The sequence below is a fragment of the Teleopsis dalmanni genome, chromosome 1 (genome assembly GCF_002237135.1).
Source record: "Teleopsis dalmanni isolate 2A chromosome 1, ASM223713v2, whole genome shotgun sequence".
In the NCBI taxonomy this organism is placed as follows: domain Eukaryota; kingdom Metazoa; phylum Arthropoda; class Insecta; order Diptera; family Diopsidae; genus Teleopsis; species Teleopsis dalmanni.
Genome location: NC_051846.1, coordinates 89927358 through 89948028, shown reverse-complemented (window position 1 = coordinate 89948028; position 20671 = coordinate 89927358). Strand labels below are relative to the sequence as shown.

General features: G+C 32.1%; 3 protein-coding genes across 4 annotated transcripts; 2 read left to right on the top strand and 1 right to left on the bottom strand.

The window, feature by feature from the left end:
* Window positions 1–1157: 1157 nt before the first annotated feature.
* LOC119670530 lies at window positions 1158–1853 on the top strand. The gene is made up of 2 exons (XM_038080824.1): window positions 1158–1444; window positions 1497–1853. Exons 1-2 carry the CDS (start codon window positions 1344–1346, stop codon window positions 1828–1830), a joined length of 435 nt encoding a protein of 144 aa, XP_037936752.1. The 5' UTR covers window positions 1158–1343; the 3' UTR covers window positions 1831–1853.
* Window positions 1839–4630, bottom strand: LOC119670529 (charged multivesicular body protein 1b-like). 2 transcript variants are annotated; one of them, XM_038080823.1, is made up of 3 exons: window positions 4475–4630; window positions 2207–2672; window positions 1839–2146 (listed from the first exon to the last, which is right to left on the bottom strand). In XM_038080823.1, the coding sequence occupies exons 1-3, from the start codon at window positions 4494–4496 to the stop codon at window positions 2023–2025; spliced, it is 612 nt and encodes a 203-aa protein (XP_037936751.1). In that variant the 5' UTR covers window positions 4497–4630; the 3' UTR covers window positions 1839–2022. The 2 variants fall into 2 exon arrangements, with proteins under 2 accessions (XP_037936751.1, XP_037936750.1); XM_038080822.1 differs by lacking the exon at window positions 4475–4630 and adding an exon at window positions 2747–2947.
* Window positions 4631–13794: 9164 nt separating this feature from the next.
* On the top strand, window positions 13795–19670 carry LOC119673451. The gene is made up of 4 exons (XM_038084730.1): window positions 13795–14006; window positions 17603–17659; window positions 17717–17788; window positions 18808–19670. Exons 1-4 carry the CDS (start codon window positions 13920–13922, stop codon window positions 19618–19620), a joined length of 1029 nt encoding a protein of 342 aa, XP_037940658.1. The 5' UTR covers window positions 13795–13919; the 3' UTR covers window positions 19621–19670.
* Window positions 19671–20671: the final 1001 nt, after the last annotated feature.

Genomic DNA, 20671 nt, shown 5'->3' with positions numbered 1-20671 from the left:
ATATATTGTACATTATTTTGATTATCTACTTAATATTAAAATATTTGAATTTTTAATATAATAATATAATGAAAAATTGAAATAATTACCAGATAAAATCCATTTCAAGTTGCACTTATGGCAATCAACAATATTAGTAATAAAGATTGTTTAAAGGTGTCTATTAGTACATTCACATTGTATCATTTAGGTAATTGCCCGTTTAAATTAATGAGTGAACTTTATAATGAGCTCATTTACACAGCTGATAAAACTTTTAAAAGCTTTTATAAACTTCACTTAATAATACATCACACAAAAAAATTTAATATGTGATTGATATATAAAATTATTTCTATATATTTTATATGTCAATATAAGTAATTGATATTTACATATTCAATTAATAAAAGCAAAGATTTTATTAAATATATACTTCCTCAGTAGCTCCTTAGTTCTTTTGTTCACAGCTTAGCTATTGTTTATTTACATATTACATATGACACATTTTTCAAATTTTGGTAATTTCCCTTGAGGAAATTTATTTTGAACATCTTTGCCTTAAACGAGCTGATTTACTGATAATGAGCTCGTATATGTGAAAACTCTTTGTATGGTAACTCAACCTCATTAGTGGTTATAATGAGAAAAACCGTCTAAATATGAGGGTGTGAACGTGTCTAAGGACGTGTGTGAATTAGGCTAAGTTGCGTTCTAAATGAGGAAAATTCTAAGTTGTGCCAATAATGTAGCGATGTGTCGATACGTGTTGATAAGTGGCTAAATGTGTGTAGTGCAAAAAATCTCCTATATGGTTTAGCATCAACTTAGCCTAACTCGCACACGTTCTAAGATGCTTTTAATGTACGATATAAATATTACAACTTAGCTTGCGAATTCGCTTTAGCCTTATTAATTACTTTTATATGCTTGCACACATGCTCCTCAGTGTAAATAAATTACAGATTGTTCCAAATATAAATTGTTCCAATAGTAACGGAAACACAATTCCAGTTTAATCTTATTATAGGTCTGTTCCACGAGCTACTCATAGTAACTTTGAGTAAACACGAGCGCGTTCCACCAGCAAATTTTCAAGTATTTTTGTGTAAATTTTACTTCTGTTTTACTCATGTTATACTATGAGTAGCTCGTGGAACAGACCTTATATAAGCTAAATTATTATTCATCGGAGGAGTGTTTTTTTATATTTATATTAAGTTATGTGTCACAAATTTCTATTGTGAATAACTTGACGAAGAAGAATGCGGATAATAAAAACAAAACAAAATATATTTAGTTGTCCAGAATAGTTTTGCGTGAAATAAGATTTAATTGCAATTTGCATATATAAAAGAATTAAAATGGTAGTGTCTGATGAGAATATGAAATTTAAATTACTAACGGAAAAATTAAATCAGAAATGCGTGGAGATACAAACGGAAAATGAGCGAATTGTTTTAAGGTAAGCTCAAAACTTAAGCCCTTTTCACGATTCATATAACTATTGTTTTCAGAATTAATAAGACGCGCAGGATTTTAAGAAAAAAGCAACGGGATATAGAGCTACTAAAGCGTCGCCTTGATAAATTCAACGATGGTTGGCGCTCGATACCAATGGTTGCAGCGAACCCAAAGAGAAAAATTGAGCAAAAACGCGGTCGAAAACCTAAGGTGAAGGATACTGAAGAAAAGCAGCCAAAGGAAAAAAAACAGCGTGCAAAAAAACTTGCAGTTGAGTCTATTAATAAGGATGTAGTTGCAAACACGGCCAAATTCCAAACTCCCGATAGAAGTCTCGGTGAATACATAAAATTACCTTTTCCAGACGGAAATGACGTCCAAAATTAAAACAATGATTGGCTGTTTTATTTAAGGTTTATTGTGAAAGCTATATAAGACCACTAAGTGATAACAATGCTTTCGTTTTTTTACGAAGCTTAATTTTAATAAAATATATGTAACTAAATTCAAGAAATAGAAATTGCCTTTATTGAGGCGTGATTCAACGGCTTGTTCGAATGTAAAAACTTTTCAGGCTAATTATTCAGCTTGTCGCAAGCGTGCCAGACGCTGTGTTAGCTCGTCTTGTTCCTGCGATACTTGAGTCGAAGCACCAATTGTGGAACTTTGAACTCCACTGGGTAATTCCATATTCAACTCCAAGCTAAATAAATAAATAAATTATTTACTATATATAAAAAACAATATTTTGGTGTTTCCGTACCCTGCCTCATCAGCCACTTGTTGTAACAAGTTATCTACATCTCCTTGTGGTACAGATGTAGTGACAGTGTCTGACATTGTATGCTCCATAACTGAGCTCTGTACATCCAAGTCTTCAAATTGCGACTCAAACTTCTCCATCAGAGACGATATTTTCTCAAGATTCATGCCTTTCATAGCAGCATCCATTGCCTTAACAACGCCTGCCATGGAACTTGTTACCTTTCTTGTTGTGAGTGCAGACTGAACACGACTGGCTACTGCATCAACTCTAGCGCTCATACGCAAATAATTGACAGCTTGGTTTTTTTGTCTAATGGCGTTTTCAGCATGAATTCGTGCTACATCCATATTTCCCTTTTGTATGGCCTTTTTAGCTTTCATCTTTTCCAGTTTCTCTTCCTTTTCACATTTTTTGGAATTACGTTCTAAATCCTTGACGGCGAATTTCAGATTGAAGAGATGCTCTGTAAATAGTTATTATAGTTGAAATAAATTAATGACTCAAACTTATTTGCGTATCTATGGAAGAAAAACTCACTTTCCATTGCTGATGTAGACATGTCGTTACCCAGTTTGAAATTTTAATAAAAGCAATGAGGAAATTAATTACACTTTTTAATTTTGACAGCCAAAAATTTTTGCTATAATCTTTTAATTAATTTCTATTGTTTATGACGTACTTTTTGTTGCTTGTTTTAGAAATGATTCATTTTCGTTTTCAGAAATGTCAAGTAAACATATGTACTGCGCAGACACAGCAGCCTCTAGCGGCGAAAAAAATTTTAGGCATCGACCACACTTCGTAATATATAATATAATTGAACAAATGATTTTATTATGGTTTTGTGCAAATTACTAAAATGTTATATTAAAATTTTAGAATTCATATCATAAATCGTTTAATAGATTTCGAAAATCTGATACGTTAATTGCTATAAAAAAATATTTTTGTTAACATATTTAATGCTCTGAGAAGACATATATATTTGCTTACTGTGCTCTATATCAACAAAATGTATATAGTAATATAACATAATGTTACAAGTGGTTTCTTAGAAAGGTGCATGCACACTAAAGTGAACGAATGAATACTCGCAGGTAATCGTAACTGCAAAAGTTCGTTCGATCGCAAACGTTCGCTTTGGTGTGGATGTACCCTGATAAAAAAAAGTCATGTGATTTATAATTTTAATATTGTCATCTGTTTAATTATAACATATTCTAACATTTTGATTAAAGTATGATATTAGAATAAAAGAGTTGCACAAATGTATTAACGTGTAATCCTCACAGATTATTAGATACATTGCGTTCTCAAATACTGCTTATCTTATATGTTATATATAATAAGTTAAATGATTTCAGTCGCAATATAATGTCAAGAACGAATGCACGAAAATATAATAAAGCCGCTATAATATAATCACTACAATTTTACTTATCTTAAACAGTGTTTTAAAAAAGCTATTTAATAAATTTGATAGATTTCGGTAAATATTTATTACATATATATAATGCGTGCTTAGATTATTGTTTTCAAGATCTTTAATACATATGTATAATGCACATACTTATCATAAAATAGTAAATATAAATATTAAAATTTTTTCTATGTCAAAAATTTAAGCAATAGATGGTTTTTAGCATATTTTTATTTAAATAAAAAAATAGGAAAAAGTGAATCTAAAAGTAATTAATACGTAGTTTGAATCAAACTACCCTTTCCAACCGTTTAACACTCAACAGTCAAAATAGTGACACGCGTTATCGCCTACAACCATAGTAGTTCTGTTTTTTGACGTATGTAGTGATGAAAAAATTAATATCAAAGGAAATTGCTGTTCATAAAAATATAGAATACAAAATTGTTTATTGAACATTAAAACATAAAAGTATATAAACTGCAGCTAATAATTGCTGACTTCACACTCAAGATTCTAATGAGTGCAGATTATATACGCTTCGCAACTTCATTAAAGTGGGTTTGCATTTGCGAATAGTTTGTCATTTGCTTTTTTTGTCGAATCGCATTTTCAGCATGAATTCTGGCTACGACCATATCTCCCTTTTGTAACGCCTCTTTGATTTTTAATATTTCAAGTTTTTCTTCTTTTTCACATTCTTTGGAATTGCGTTCCAAATCCTTTATCATACGCTTCAGAGTGGAAAGGTAATCTAAAATGAGCAAATGTAATATAATAGATAAAAAATAAATTTCACATATATGGTATTCGATTATTTGCACATTTAAGATGTAAAATCTTACTTTCCATTGCTGATGTTAACATATCGTCACTCAATTTAAGTTTAGCATTCTACCTGTCAGATATAAATAATATTTTCATATGCAACTATTTTCTTTGCTTAAAGGATGATTCATGCTAATTTCAAAACAAGTTTCAACTAATAATAACTACAACCTTTTACAAACTCTATTTCAATTCTTTACAAAGTTTTCATGATAATTGCATGATATGTACTTTTTACTATTAATTTGGAATTTGAATATTATAATTTTTTATAAAGTAAAAAAGCCAATTCTATTAAAACTGACTTGAAATTTATTTATGCGAATGAGCGCATACAACTGTCAACACAACTGAATATAAAATTTAGTGTTAGCAGCGGCCTCTGTTGGAAAAACTTAGTATATTAGGCGGTGTTTACAGGAATATCTGTTTACTTGAAATAAATCATGAGAAATCTTATTGGTCTTTATGTAAAATATTACGAATTTTTATTTACGAAATTTCTAAAAATATTGCGAAAAATCACGGAGGAACATCAAAACCTTTTTAAAGCAAAAAACAAGAAAAAAAACTTGAGATTTAACAATACCATATCGTATGTCGTGTGCAGATTGTGGAAGTAACACTTTAGTCAATAATACGGGTGACTAACTAAGAAAAACAAATTTTTTCTGCCAAAAATCGATTTTACTCATCAATATAATCTCCTTCAAGGGCAATACAATCATTCCAACGCTTCTCTTACTTCTCGATGCCGTGCTTGTAGCAGGATTTGTCTTTTACCTCAAAATAGGCTTCAGTTGCAGCAATTACTTCTTCATTTGAGATGAATTGCTTACTGGTGAGAATTTTTTTGAGATCAGCGAATAGCCAGTAGTCGCTGGAGACCAGATCTGGACTATACGGTGGATGAGGAAGCAAATCGAAGTATAATACGTGCAATTTTGTCATCGTTTTTATTGACTTGTGATATGGTGCATTGCCTTTATGAAACAAAATTTTTTTCTTCACCATATGCGGTCGTTTTTTCACAATTTCTGCTTTCGATCCAGTAATGCCGTGTAGTAGTTACCATTGATGGTTTTTCCCTTTTCGAAATAGTCAATGAAGATTATACCATGTGCATCCCAAAATACTGAAGCCATAACCTTCCCAGCTGACTGTTGTGCCTTTGGACGCTTCGGACGTGGTTCACCGGCTGCAGTCCACTTAGATGATGATCGTTTTGATTCCTTGATTTTGGAGTGAAGTAATAGATCCATGTTTCATCCATTGTAACTTATCGACGCAAAAAATCTAATTTATTACGTGTAAACATGATCAAACACTGCTCTGAATTATCAACAGGTTGTTGTTTTTGATCGACTGTGAGTAAACGCGGCACTCACTTCGAAAAGAGCTTTCTCATGGTGAAATGTTCATGCATAATTGTAAACACATTCCCAATTTCTGAACTTTTTTGATGTTTTCTGAAGTTACCACCTCAATTGGACGACCAGAACGTTCACCATCATCGGTGTCTGTACGACCACGTTTAAATTCAGCAAACCAATAACAAATGGTTGTTTTCGATGGAGCAGAGTCCAAATAACACTTTTGAAGCCATTGCTGAGCTTGTACAGTATTTTTTTTCATCAAGAAGCAATGATAAATTAACACACAAAATTGTTTTGAATCCATTGTTTTGAAAATAACAAAAGTAGCTTCACTTAAACGACTGTCATTTTTTCGTGACTAATCGAAATGTCATGAAATTTTACACATAGTCTTTCGAAGGTTCGTACTTCATAAAAGCCATATTATCAACCATGACTGATGTATTAGTTGTGTTGTGAGAAAGAAGCTGGCCCATTCTTCCTTATATATTTAATTATTTGGGTCGAAGTAAATAAAAGGAAACACATAAAAACCAACTGATTTTCGATTTATTTACGTAAACATAGGAAATCTATGTTATACTAGTTGACACAAGCATTGAATAATATTGCATTTCTTTGTAAGCGATGATTTGGTGATCGGGTCAAACTTGTGTTGTTTGAAATTTTGTCTTATCTTGGATTCTGTGTACTCTGTAATAATTAGTCACGTTAAATATATTCTATTACTTGCATTTTCTGGGTTAGCAACGTTTAGGATAAATAAATCAGCTTTAAAACGCGAAACATTTTGTCGATACTACATATTATTTTGAGTGAATGTTTCACGGATAGGATTATGTAGTGTAATAGCAACTATGTTATGTTATGTTAAATACACATAGATCAGTTTGTTCTTAGCGGTTCCAGATAAAGACTATGCTTGTATGTATATTTGTAGAAGTTATGCTATAGTATATCGATGGTTTTTGCGAGTATAATTAGTGATTGAAGCTGAATTCTTTAAACGTCCTCCAACCTTCCAAGTGGTGGAGTCTACAAATATATTTAATGTGTTCGTGACAATGTGAGATATAAATATATATCATGTTTTCAAGTCTTCTTTATTTCCCGTTATACTATTGATAATATCTATCTTGTAGGTCTGTGCCACTGATAGAGTGCGCTTGGTCAGCATCTCTATGATATTAATGTTTCTAATACTATATGTTGAAAGACAAGGCTAGTACAAATGGAGTGTACTTTTTTGAGTATCATTTACTTCTTAAAGTCTCAGTCAAGTATAACATGTGGCAATCTCATTTACTATTTTGTTTCCTAACATGACCTGGTACCGTTTATTCGAAGCTTACCTTTCTATGGAGGTTTTGGTCCATGGAATATTAATCACTTAATCGTTACTTAAATTAGGTCTGTTGCACGAGCTACTCGTAGTAAAGCTAAAGTAAAACACAAGTAAAGTACAAACTGAGAGCGTAACTCAAATAAACTGCCAAATTTCGCTCTTTACACAGATTTTCATGGAACAGGTTTGTGTGAATTCTGGTGAGATACAAAAATTTAAATTCAAACCAAAACAGCTGATTCACACATCAACACAAATTTTACTTGAAATAAAATATACAAGTAAAGTCAGTGTAGCATTTTCAAATTTCGACAAGGATGTTACGCTCTTTCAGATGCTCTCATTTACTCAAAAATTTGCTGATGGAACACACTTGTGTTAACACTGTGTTGCTCAAAATTACTACGAGTAGCTCGTGGAATAGACCTATTATGTTTACATCTAGACTTATCGAACGTTTTTAGCATATTCATGTATGGATTTTGTATAAAAAATTACATCCCCGGTTGTGGATATTTGTTTCTAATTAGAATGTACTGTATTTTCGAAAATATGCATCCATAAATTTGGGTAATTTGAAGAGTTCTTTTCAATAAATAACAGAAATATGCAAAAATCGAAACAGATCTGAACTCAGACTAATCACTAAATTTCTGACTAAATATGTCGCTATTAAATATCACCTTCTAGAGGTAGAATTAAATCATGCTGATATTTGCTTACCTTGTGAGTTAGAGAATTAAGTATTCCCCCTTTCTTTTGTCGTATTCTGTGTTGTGTCTGTCCTATAAGCTATAGTCATCTGCAAATACGTTTTTTTTTTACAATATGTTAGGTGGAAAGCATCGAAAGTCACAGTGTGCGACTTGAATCCACTAAAACCACCTCTTAAGAATGAATGAAGAAGATTTCCACAATAATGTGGAAACTTCATTCCAGTAATTAGGGGAGAGAGATGAGAGCAGGTAGGCTTCATATCTAGCGGGCTACGTTTATCTAAGTCAGAAGGTATGGAGAGATTAGGGAGATAGGGTTGTTGTGAAGGGGATAGGGTTATAGCACAAGCGCAGAAGTAAGACGATCATGACGTGGGGATAGCCTTCACAGTCCCACCTATCAAAGTAATGATATTGGACAGATATTGGGAGGGTTTAAAGCGCAAGGCTTAAATGGGGTAATCTGGGAGGGTGTTTAGAATGGAGCCGTCAGGGGGAAGTCGTGTAGAAGGCGTAGGTGAGTAGTAGGTGAATTAGCTGCTTATAGCATAGCAGCTTAAATTTGCAGCTAAGCTTTTAATTGTCTTTTAAGTGCATTTTTAAGTTGGATAGGTATGTCTGAACCGGGCGTTTTAGATGACATAATCAGTACGGGGTATGAAATTATGTTGTGAGGATAGCGCAATGCCAAGATACTTTGCTTTGGCAACAAGCTGAATAGGGTTGACGCAAAAACATATTATTTACGAAATTTTGTCTTAAAACAAAAATTTTCTGTGTGTTAATAACAAAGTGAGTGTGTGTAAAAAAATTTTTTTACCATAGTGTAGGTTGTGTAAACACTGCGTAAGAAAACGAGTATTACTCCTTCATTTGGTTTGCGGTAAGTATAAGGTTGTTGAGGATCTTGTAGCAAGAAATATAATGTGGTTTATAAATAGCTTTTACCTGAGTGTTTATGTACCGATAGCAGATACGTGTCCTCATTTTTTCCTAGTAATAACAATAATAATATTAAAAGGCATGGAGTTGTATATTAGATAACGAGTAAAAAATACATATTACAGTCTTTAAAATAACAGCTACTCTATAAAAAATTAATTTTTCGCAATTAAATTAAATTAATTTTATTTTATTATTTGTCGATTAATTACAATAAGTAATAAAATTTATCAAATCACAAATGATTTAAAGTGCAAAAGTTTCTCAAGTGACCAAATAAAATTATTTTAATCTTTCTTCATGGTTTTTATCGTGGCGTCCTGCTGCCATAATTGCCAGACTCTTTTTTATTCCATTCAAGCTGCTAATCTGCCTTCTCATGGAGAGAACTGGTGAGCTTAAAATTTGACTTGTGAAACTAAATATTTGTAGGGTTTTGAAGAAATAATTATAATTTCCACAAACAATATTTTCATTTTTCAATTAAAGTTTTGATGTTTGCAAGTGAAAGGAATTTTGAAGGACTCGAAGTTGGCGCCAGTGTTGCTGACACTTAATTAATGAGGCTCGCTGCCTTTTTAAAGTTGCTTGGCTCGCACGCTGCTAATTATGCGCTTGTAGCTTAAACGCAAAAAATAGTAAAATTTATAACAAATTAGGGAATTTCGCGAATTGATGCAAGTTTTGAGTTGCCAATGAAATGGGATTACTTGTAAAGAATTTTTAAGCATTGGGCCGTAAAAATACGCTGTTGCTACTATGACTTCCCTGCTTCATTGGTGTGCGCAACACTAATCACAAACAAAATTCCCCGTAAACTCAAAGAGACAAACTCAAACATGCCAACGAACAATTAAGTTCTGCTTGAGAAGATACTCTATTGACTTAGGATAACCTACAATAAAAGTTGCCTCTGAATGTCTTTAAATCCACTCAAGGTTAAAAAGAGGAAGCCACAATTCAACACAATAACATACAATTCCAAACAAATAATGTTGACTTTGTGTTGATGCTTGTAATTGCCGCTGGCGATCCATGTCGAAGTGCTGGAGATGATGATTGCAGTGCACATAGAGACACAGAACTACTTCAAACATGGCGCAAACCAGTACCGCTTTTGACTTTGTGGATTCTTCTGGTTTAATGACATTTATTTCCGTTTCCTGTTATGCGTATTTTAAAATTTTTGCGATTATATAAATTGAATGTTGAACTCGTCACAATCAATGTCAACAAAAATTAAATAAATTAAGATGCCTATAGAAGCCAATATAAAACTGTTTACTTTCATACAATATGCAAGGAAGTTTTTTTTCCTAGAATTAATCAAGGATGTTAAAAAGCAGAGGTATAGTTTTTATTGAACGATTTAGAGAAAAGGGAGTATATATGAAAAAGAACTAATAAAAAAATATTTATTCTAAATATTCTAAAATATTCTAATAAAATAGTTAGACACAGAAAATATAAGTATGAGTTTTTATCTGCGCTTATAGAATTGAATAGATTTTAGTTGTATGTAATTTTTAATAAAATAATAAAACAAAATAACAATCTATAGTCGGTGCTAAAATAACAATCTATACATTTATTTACACTACATATTTTTATATAGACTATTTATAGGATGTACTGAAACGACCAATTTCATGAAATGATAAAGACAGGAATCCTCCTAGATTCCACACTACAGCACGATATACCCTGGTACAATAATCGCCATATATCAAATAATTATAGCCGTTGAGGAATCTAACTCCCACACAGTTATCTGCTTAGACTTCGTTTCAGTCTTAAAGCTCTAGGGCACATGGCACATGAATCCAACTGAATAAATAAATTACACCAAACAGTTAAATCATCTTATAACGTACGGATGGGAGCATGATTAGATTCTAAAACACCGTTAAGAAGCATCACAAATAATTTGCTTCATCTTGCGTGATCGGATAGAACCATATACTCAAAATGAATTTCAATTTGGCTTTATCACAGTTAAATCAATATACGATCGCATTCTAAGCAAGCGATGTAATACACTAACTTAAGATCTTTAGAGCGTTTGTGACTGCATAATCAACTTCACATATCATTCATTAAGTCCACAATAATCACTCGGATTTATTCTATAACAACACAAATACATTTAATCGATTTTCTAAGAGGTTTGATTTTTCTTTGGTCCTTCGATACATCTTTCATTTTAAAGTTTAGTTTTTAATAGTTTTGAATATGATTTCATTGTTGAAGGGATAATTTCTTTCTTTTGTAAAATGTTTTTGAGATATGAGAGCAGATGGAAGTGGCATTAATCAGCTCGACTGAATCTAGAATGCTATAAATCAGGGCCGTCCAAGCCAGATGAGATCACGGGCCAATACACTGCGTGGGGTCGTTTACTTGCTGTACCTTCCAGTTAATGTTGATATTACTGATTATCATTAACAGTTAAGTTCCCTTAGCGTAAATTCTAAGTACATTCAGTAGTCCCCGTTGTATCGAAAAAACTACGCTATAATTTTTTAAAATTTGTGACAGAAGTGAGATTGAAAGTTACTCATATTTAAAAGAGTAAAACAAAATAGCCTCATAATGGACAGAGAAGTTCTCTCTTTTGTGTGAGTGATATTGCTTGATGGTTGGTTTGAGGATATATCGAATAATATGATACTTTACTGTCTGCAATCTATAAATGGTGATTCATGTGGTCATTATTGGTCATTTCACACTAAAATTGTGAAAGTACTGCGACCTTAAACTGAAGATTCGTTAATCGGAACTTAAGCTTAAAATTTAAAAAAGTTTTATATTTACGCCATATTAAGCTTCATTCCTGTTACTATCGTTATGTATAACTATCTTCGCACCAAGTTGAATAGATCAGCCAGTGATAGGGTTGACTAGTAGAGACTGTTGGATGCTATCAACGACGACACAGACCTTTAGAGGATAATTAAAATATGATTTCAAACTTATATTTATACTTTGGCTTTAAAATTGTTAACACATTGATATGTCCTAGTAAAGCAAAAAGCAGTTATTTTAGCCTTCATGTCAATAAAATGCATTAACATCGTATGGAATTCAGTGGATCGATACAATACTCACAGATATAAAAATTTATTTATTACTAAAATTATTCCAATTATGAAATGCACATGATTTCTTCATAGAATATATATTGCCCTTTTCCAAATGTAATTCAAATATGCTTTTATTGAATCATGGTAATTTGTCGAAATAAATGTAGGTATTCTTACTTTTTTTTTGATAAATTAACTTGTAAAAAGTTGGATAATTATTTCGAAACATTTCCTGGGTTTTATGAACGAGCCCAATTGGAAATTACAATGTAAATTAACTTTCCAAAAGTTTTGAACCACGATTTGAATATTAAATAAAATGGAGGCAAAAATGGAAAAAAGGAATTTCTGAAAAAAAAACCGTATTGAAATGAGAAATCTTTCTGAAATGGAAAATAAATATGGGTCAAAAAGTAGAAATAATTGTGGTTCAGTTTAAGTTGGTCGACGCAGATCTGTGGCAATTAAACTCCCAAACTTGCTATTGACTTAACAAAAAATCGTCGATTTGTGATTAAAAGGATTCAACGATTGCAATTAGTAAGATGAGTGCACGAGTTTATTTAACTTGGAAACCTTTACTGAATTATTGATAAGCCCACAAATATTCAACGCCACTTGATAATTTTCATTCACAAATTGGAACAAATAAATTAAAGTAATTGAAAGGTATTTGAACAAAAGTGTGTCAATCGATTTGAGGTATTTGCTGATTATTAGAATTAAAATGGAATTTACTCACTCATCTTCAAGTACATTGCTAATAATGATTCAATTCATTGATGATGTCAAGTACTATAGATAAAATAACAAAACAAATGCAAAAACAGATACAGAATAAGTGCATTAGGAGGAAGTGGTTAAATTAAAAGAAATGTTGGGATTAAGCCCAGTGTCCTTTGCTCTAAATCTTTGAGTTCCCGTTGAATATTAGAGAATGTAATGGAGTATTTTAGTATGGGATCAACTGATGTTTAGCTAAGGATGGTGCAGTTGATAATAAATTAATTTGGCCAAAAATATACTCTAAGCGTTTTGGAAGTGGAGCGTCCCCAGAAAAAGCCAGTTACTGTGAAGAAAGTTTCTACCGTTTACAACTGAGAGTTTATTATTGTAAAATAGGATTATAAATATTAATACATGATAATGAGAAATGTTATTTTAAAATGATATTTTGTGGAAGTCTTTCAGCTGGCCAAGATTTTCAAAAATGGAGGCCCTTAAATTACAAAATTGCGACGCACATATGTTGTGCAAATAAAAGCAAATGTGAGACAGTTTTCATCCTCAATATGGGAGGGGGAGATGTAATCTTTTAGCTTGCTTCCGTAATTAGCTGTGACCCGTAAGCAAAACTACCACAACACTGATATCTCTACAAAATATCTCAATAAGAATATTGGCTTTCTTCCTAGTAGAACGTAATCAACTTACATACAGATGTTTAGGTGTTCCGAGTGGTTTCCTGAAGCACCCTGCTTCGTTCCTCAGCGTGTCTGCTTTGCAATTGCCGAAAATATCCATATGGCCGGAAAACTAGAAAAAGAAATCTTGAACGGGGATAGGAACTCCTGGCTTAGTATATTTTTCTATATTGAAGTCCCAGACATATTTATTCGTCCTGGAGCAAAGTCCGAATCTCTTCATGTACACTTGGTGACGGATCCTTGACGGGACTGGTGAGCGCGGCATATAGTCGTTCAATTTGTTTACTTCCTATGTACATAGCCACTCTTGCTCTTGAAACCAAAATCTATATAATATATTTATTATAGCAATCTTCGTTTTTATCCTGAAAGTTTTTTTTAAATCGATTTACCCGTATTTTTTGTTAATGACATTTTTTATTGTTTTCTTTTTAACTTCATAGTTGATTTTTTATAAACAAATGTAATTGCTTCGTATTTGGAGATTAAATATTCTCTGAAAGCATTTTTTTTATTTTGGAATTATATATTTTTTTTGGCTTGAAAGAATTTATACAGCAAAGAGTGTGAAGTATGAATGAATCAGATATGTCCAAAAGTATTGAAGATACTGATCATGAGAAGCAAGTATATTTGGTTACAAATAAAATAATGGATAAGGTAAGAAATTATAATTTTGTGGGGCATTTTAAGTTACAAAATGTTGGGGTCTGTACTTTTTATCAATATTTGATACACTTATAAAAAAATTGCAATAAACAAACCGTTTAGGTATAATATAGAAGATTCTTAAAAATTTGTAAAGCTTTTATCATCAAAATTTCTGATTAATTAATTTTAAAATAACATTTTTTTATGGAAAAATGAAACAAAAAATTTTAGAATCTTGTCATTTTTGATATACAATCAAACTTCTATAACTCGGAACTTCTATAACTCAAATTTTCTATAACTCAAACTAAATAGAGCGCAATCTGGTTTACATACAATTCTTACATACAATTCTTTTACTCGAAGTCTCTATAAGTCAAATCGTTTCTTTCCAAAATGGTCATATATAAAATAGATTATTTCTTAATCTTACTGTAGGGCTTAAAATTTAGAGAACATTTATTTCTTTAACAATTATTTCCTTATATCCGTGACGTGACATTACATTATGACATTACATTATTTTATCAATTCTTCGGTCTTTTTATTTCGGTGCGCCATGTTGTTCGATTTTGCGCAGTGTATCGTTTCACTTATCGTTTTTCGAAGAAGAGATTGTAATTGATCCATTGAACGTGTCAAAGGCTATCCTTGTCGTCTGCTTCCGCTTACTTTTCCCTCTTCAACCAGTTGTTCCAGAGATCCTGATCGCCTTGCTACATAGCCCCTACAGCAGGTTAGATATGAGTTGAAAATCATTTTGTAGATTTTGTTTTATCATTTCATACTTTTAAAAGTTTTGTTGTTGCAGATCTTGTCACTGTTATACGACGTTTAATTTCTTTAAGCTGCCGCTAGTGTTAGTTATGAGGGATCATAAGTAATTAAATGGTTGTTATTTTGTCTGTCAACTATCATAACTTTTATTTTGGAAGTGTTGAATCCTAATCTATAGCGCCGACTTATGGATGTCAATTTCTCTATCAGTAGGATGAGCTCATTTTCATTGGATCCCTAAATGAGTGTGTCGTTCGCATAACGTCAGTTATTAATTTTTCTTTCTCCTATAGATATGCCACCATTTCAATTTTCGAGTACAAGTCTCATAATGCAAATATCAGAAAAATGCGTATGCAAAAATTTTGAACTAGTATTTTCTCAGATGTTGCTCAAGCATTTGACAAGATGTGGCACTGACGAAGAAGGAAATTATATCTCCCTGACAACATCCAGTAGCTACTATATTTTGGTGGCTTATTTAGCCTTATAGAGAGGTGGTTGGCTAAATGGATAATAAATGTTAACAATTGAATCTGTTTAAATAATAATTAAATTAGGAAAAGTTTCTTATAATGCTTTTAAATTAAATTCTACAAGCAAACAAAACTAATTATCTGGGTATTCATCCTGACAAAAGGTTGACGTAGAAAGTAAGAAATCAATGGAACACAAACAAAATTAAAGTTCAATTAGTTTTTTAGCTTATGGATCAAAATAGTAAGTGAAGTCACGAAAATAAAGTTTTATTGTATAACTCATATAAATAATATAGAGCTATGGAGTATAGAATGGTGGTCAGTACGTTATTGTAACTCAAAAAATAATTTTAGAAATTTAATAAAAAAAATAGCACTGACTGCGTGCATCACTGAATCTAAGAATTTTTCATGTAGGGTTCAAATTTTTTATATACGTCGAAATGGTCAAACTTATGGAATATAAATTACGTGTCGACTGTTATTGAAAAAATAACAATCAACTTGTATATTGTGTATTAAAATTGGGGTAGTTCGCCATTAATAAAGGTTTATAGGGTTAAGTATATATATATTTTTTCAGTGCCCATCATCACTGTATCGGTTTGTTGCTATTTAGCGACATTCTGGAGGCTTGGTTGGATAACCCACTTGTTGGGTTATGTAAGCAATCTATAATGATGATTGGAGGTTTGAGCATTGATAATAATACAAGTATATATTTGTATTTAGATATCATGACATTAAAAACTCTAATCTTATATATAAAATTAACATTGTCAAAATGTTAGTTACCGTACTCCTCCGAAACGGCTTTACCGATTTTTACCAAATTTTATATGCGTATTCAGTAGGTCTGAGAATCGGCTACTATCTATATTTCATACCGCTAAAGTGATTAGGGAGTCCCTACCCAGCAAAAATATCCTTATTGCTTTAACAAAAAAATTTTTATTTTTTTGACATAAATTTTGTTTATATTTTAAAAAAAGAAAAATTTTTTTCTAAATATTTTATGTAACTACGCCAACAAGTACATCGAGCATTTACATCCACTTCGTTTCTTCGTCTTCGCCTTGCATGGCAGATGGAAAATGTACTAAAAATTTTTCTAAAGATTTCACTAATGATACTATAACAAATACCGACGGATATCCAATATATCGTCGAAGAAATCGCGATAATGGGGGACAATGGCGGGTGGTGCCGTATTCGCCTCTGCTAAGCAAGACATACAATGCTCATATAAATGTTGAGTTTTGCAGTTCTGTGAAGAGCATCAAATATATAAGTATGGCTGAGTTTAGAGTAGAAAATACTAATGTAAATGCTCCTCCAATGAACAAAAACGGTGAAATTACGCTCTACCAAATTAGTCGGTACACCAGCTCCAATGAAGCTGCTTGGCGTATCTTCGGTTTTCTAATTCATGAACGGGATACAGCAGCTGTTCAGTTAGCCGTCCATCTTGAAAACGGTCAGCGTGTATTTTTCACGAACGAGACAGTGATTAATCGTGGTACAAATCCACCTAAATCTACACTCACTGCATTTTTTGAGTTGTGTAATAGTACGGATGATTTTGGTGCGTTTGCAAGAACATTACTCTATTCACAAGTACCACGCTATTTCACATGGGCTCAAACAAAAAAATGGATGCCCCGCAAGCAAGCTTCACCAGTTGAATCGAACGCTTATTTACAGTTAATCCAAGACATACTGAGTGCTTTTATCTTCGACTGTTGTTGGTTAATGTTACTGGCCCATTATCATTATTATTATTTACAGTCAATCCAAGACAATTTAAATTTGAAGATACAACAGTTGTTGCCAGGGAACTTGATATCATACAAATTTATTGATTTTAAATTAATAATTTAATAAATAAACTATATAAACTAATAGCTTAAAAATAATATTGTTTGGCGTTTGTTATTTTTATTTTCCTTTTCGTTCATAGCGCTCCATGCCTATTTCATGCATATACCACAGACTTACTTTTTGTCTACACTAGAATTTATCTAGAAACTAGAAATAATTTATAAGGCAAAACAACGTTTGTCGGGTTATCTAGTTTTTATATAAAATCCAAATATGAGATCCAAAATTTGTTATTTTCATATTTCATTATATAAAAAGTATTGACTTTAATTTACCTTACAATTTCTTGATCAATTTACCAACTTAATTTTGAAAGGTGTTAATTCAAACTTTTTTTTATTAGTCAGAACTGCTATTTCACAAAGTTTTGATTTTACGTAGAATTTATCTCTATAAATTATTACATATATTTCGAGCCTTCGAATTTGTAGCATTTAGAATAATCATTAAATTTATTTTATTATGAAGGTCATTTCAACAAAACCAAGAAAAATTATTTATTCTGATGATGAAACACCTCAAACGGTAAAAATAAAAGTTCACAATAATCACTTTATTCTTAACAACATTCTACTTTCCCAGAGCGATTCCAATTCTGAGGTGAAGATTATTTCAAAATTTTACAGAGATCGCAAAGAAACAGAAAATGTGAAGGTAAGATTTAACATTTCTGAATTATAAATTTATTGATACGTGATTCAAATAAAAGATAAAATAAGATCTTCAAATTTTTATTACATATTCCTTTATGACGACTGTAAGCGCTATTTAGACCAACTATAAATGCACAACAAAATATTTAGCGAAACCATCTAAAAAATTTATTTTTAGTACCTCTTAAGGATCCCTAAGCTTATTTTGCATAAGCATTAGGAGAGAGTTCCTTATTGCATTTCAAATTTTCCAAATATTATATTCCTGACAGACTCCTTGAGTAGTCAACTCTACTATCCAGAAGTTGCAAGCTGCTCAAAGCCAGATTCTCAGACTCTTCATCCGCACAAATGACATTCTAAGAGACCTTAGAATAGACTCGGTCAAAAAATACATAAGGAACAGAGCCCCGAAACTATTTGCGAAAGTCGACAGGTTGCCCTAGATAGCACTATTTAATCTCAGAATAATCTCTAGCCGCATGGGGTGGTACGCAGACTTTAGTTCGATCATCGAATAGTCACGAGAAATAGATAAATTAGTAAGTGCGAAGGGTGCGACTCTGCAGAAACCCCCAGCTATCAATGGGTAAAAGTGCCCAGATGCACTAACTCGTAAAAGACTGAACTCTTTTGAAGATAATATCACTCTCTCATCCGTGTATAAGCATTTTAGGAGTACTACTTTCCCATATCTTTAGATATAACACTCTTTCGGCATTCCTTATAGTGATTTATGTTACTAAAACATAATGACAAGATTTTCCGTTAGGTAAGAATCGAATATTACATACGGCTTTAGCCACTCCGCAAAGGTACTTTTTTGTTTTCCTCTTCCACTGTTTTTTAAAAAATTTATACTAACGTAGAATTGTTTTATCATAAATTAGATTCGACTATTGTGATTATAAATGATTATTGTTTAGTGGACAAATGAATCTTTTTAATATTTAATCTTTGATCATTTATTTAATGGTTGTGAATACTATTTTATTTTTTTTGATACAAATTTGTTTTTAGTACTCAAGTTGTTTTCCAGAACATTGGTTTTGTGGTCCTGACAACAATTATGATCCAAAAAATTCGCATCAAGAAGATAAGAGAAAAGATCTCGCACTGGAAGCTTTCAAAAGAAAAATTCATTACTTAGGCGTAAAGCACTATCCGGTTCGCTGTCCTGTTGACGCTTGTAACGAAGCTTTTGACCCAGATGAACTCTTGAGTCACATATTCTACAAGCATACAACAGATAACGTTATCAGAAGATATGGAATAAATGAAATTCACAACAATCAGACGGCTAAAATGCACTTCAAAGACACTGATTTACAGCCGACTAAAGCTGTTTGCATTGGGTGTGTGTTATACGTGTCTGCTGTTAAAAAGAGCATCATCATTCCACCTGATCTTCCATTTTGCAATGCTAACACATTTCTTCATCAAAAATACGCCAAATACAAAAACCATGCTCCAATCATGATAATGGCCAGTTTGACAACATGGGCTGCTTTGCTTTTATCAAAGCCACTCAAAGTGAAATGCAAAGCAGATAAAGTTCAAGATCCGTCGTTGCTATTGACAGTAATTTGGTTGGTAGGTACCAAAATTAACAAGCCGTTCAATGTGTGTTTAACACTGTTCAGTGAAAATATGCTGAATTCAAAGAGTGCTATTTTAAAGGTGAGGCCAATTTATGAGGCACAAAAACCTTGTCACTTTCTACGTCACCACATCAATTACATGTTGCTGAGCAAAGGGGAGTTGGATTTGCTGAGTAACAATGGAAGAACCAACATTAAAATTGAGTTCACTCCAAGCGAAGAAGTTGAATAAAAAATCATCATCAATAAAATTAAGAATATATTTTAGTAGTCAACTATTTAATTAAAAATTCATATTTTTGATATATAATTAAATTATAATTATATAATATAATTCAATTATACATGAATTATAATTATATAATATAATTAAATTATATTTCAAAAATATTAATTTTTAAATGTGAAGCGAATGAAATGATTCGTTCATGATTTGTGTCATTTACATCCAATAAGTCAAATAATTTGTTGAGAAGAAAAATAAAATTGTGACCTAAAATAAAATTACAGAGCAATTATTTTTTAATTTTTTTGCAATATACGAAAAGTACAGAAATGGTGCACAGTACTGCAGCTGCGAACGCTGAGTGCGTTAAATTAAGTTCACATAATAAATTTGTTTTTAATTTAAAAATAATACGATTCTGCTAAATAATTTAATGTACAAATAAGGTTAACGTACACATCTCAACCGCGTAATGAACTGAGGACACAGCTCGAGCTTTTCAGAAGTACTGTACACAGCGTAATATGCAAATGCGGCAAAAGTCGTAAGTATCAACACGTTCGTGTCCACGGTATTTTCAGAAGGCATCGCTGCAGAAAACATCTAAAGACATTCGTGCTGCAACCTGTAATTAAATTCTGAAGTAAATTAATGTTGCAAGCCAGCTACTTATTGCGTCCACTCCTACAGTGCAACGGCGCTAAAATCCTGTTGAAACTGCTGATATAATTCATGCTAAAAAATAAATAATAAATAATGCGGGGCAATAAAACCATTAATAACAGCAGCAGCGACCGGCGAACAACAGTTGCGGCAACAGCAAGCAAAAATGTTGCTTGCAACTGTGCCCGTTTCGAAGTGCCTTTTTAATTGTGTTAGCACGAGCTCCATCTTGGCCTGAGCCGCCATTTTGCGGTTGTGATGAATGTTGGGCCGAGCGCTGAGACAGCCTGAAATACTTGAAATGAATTTGTGGTTGCAAACAGTGGTTCAGATTTGCTTAATTGGTAAGAGTTCGCAAAAATTGTGTGAGTATGAATGCATGATGTTGTGCTGC

Coding starts and splice junctions, on each gene's coding strand:
- LOC119670530 (XM_038080824.1), top strand. CDS start 1,344: ATGGTAGTGTCTGATGAGAATATGAAATTTAAATTACTAACGGAAAAA. Junction 1,445..1,496: donor AATGAGCGAATTGTTTTAAG/GTAAGCTCAAAA, acceptor TATTGTTTTCAG/AATTAATAAGACGCGCAGGA.
- LOC119670529 (XM_038080823.1), bottom strand. CDS start 4,496: ATGTTAACATCAGCAATGGAAA. Junction 2,673..4,474: donor GTTAACATCAGCAATGGAAA/GTAAGATTTTAC, acceptor AACTATTTACAG/AGCATCTCTTCAATCTGAAA. Junction 2,147..2,206: donor CAAGTGGCTGATGAGGCAGG/GTACGGAAACAC, acceptor TTATTTATTTAG/CTTGGAGTTGAATATGGAAT.
- LOC119673451 (XM_038084730.1), top strand. CDS start 13,920: ATGAATGAATCAGATATGTCCAAAAGTATTGAAGATACTGATCATGAG. Junction 17,660..17,716: donor ATGATGAAACACCTCAAACG/GTAAAAATAAAA, acceptor CTACTTTCCCAG/AGCGATTCCAATTCTGAGGT. Junction 17,789..18,807: donor AAGAAACAGAAAATGTGAAG/GTAAGATTTAAC, acceptor ATTTGTTTTTAG/TACTCAAGTTGTTTTCCAGA.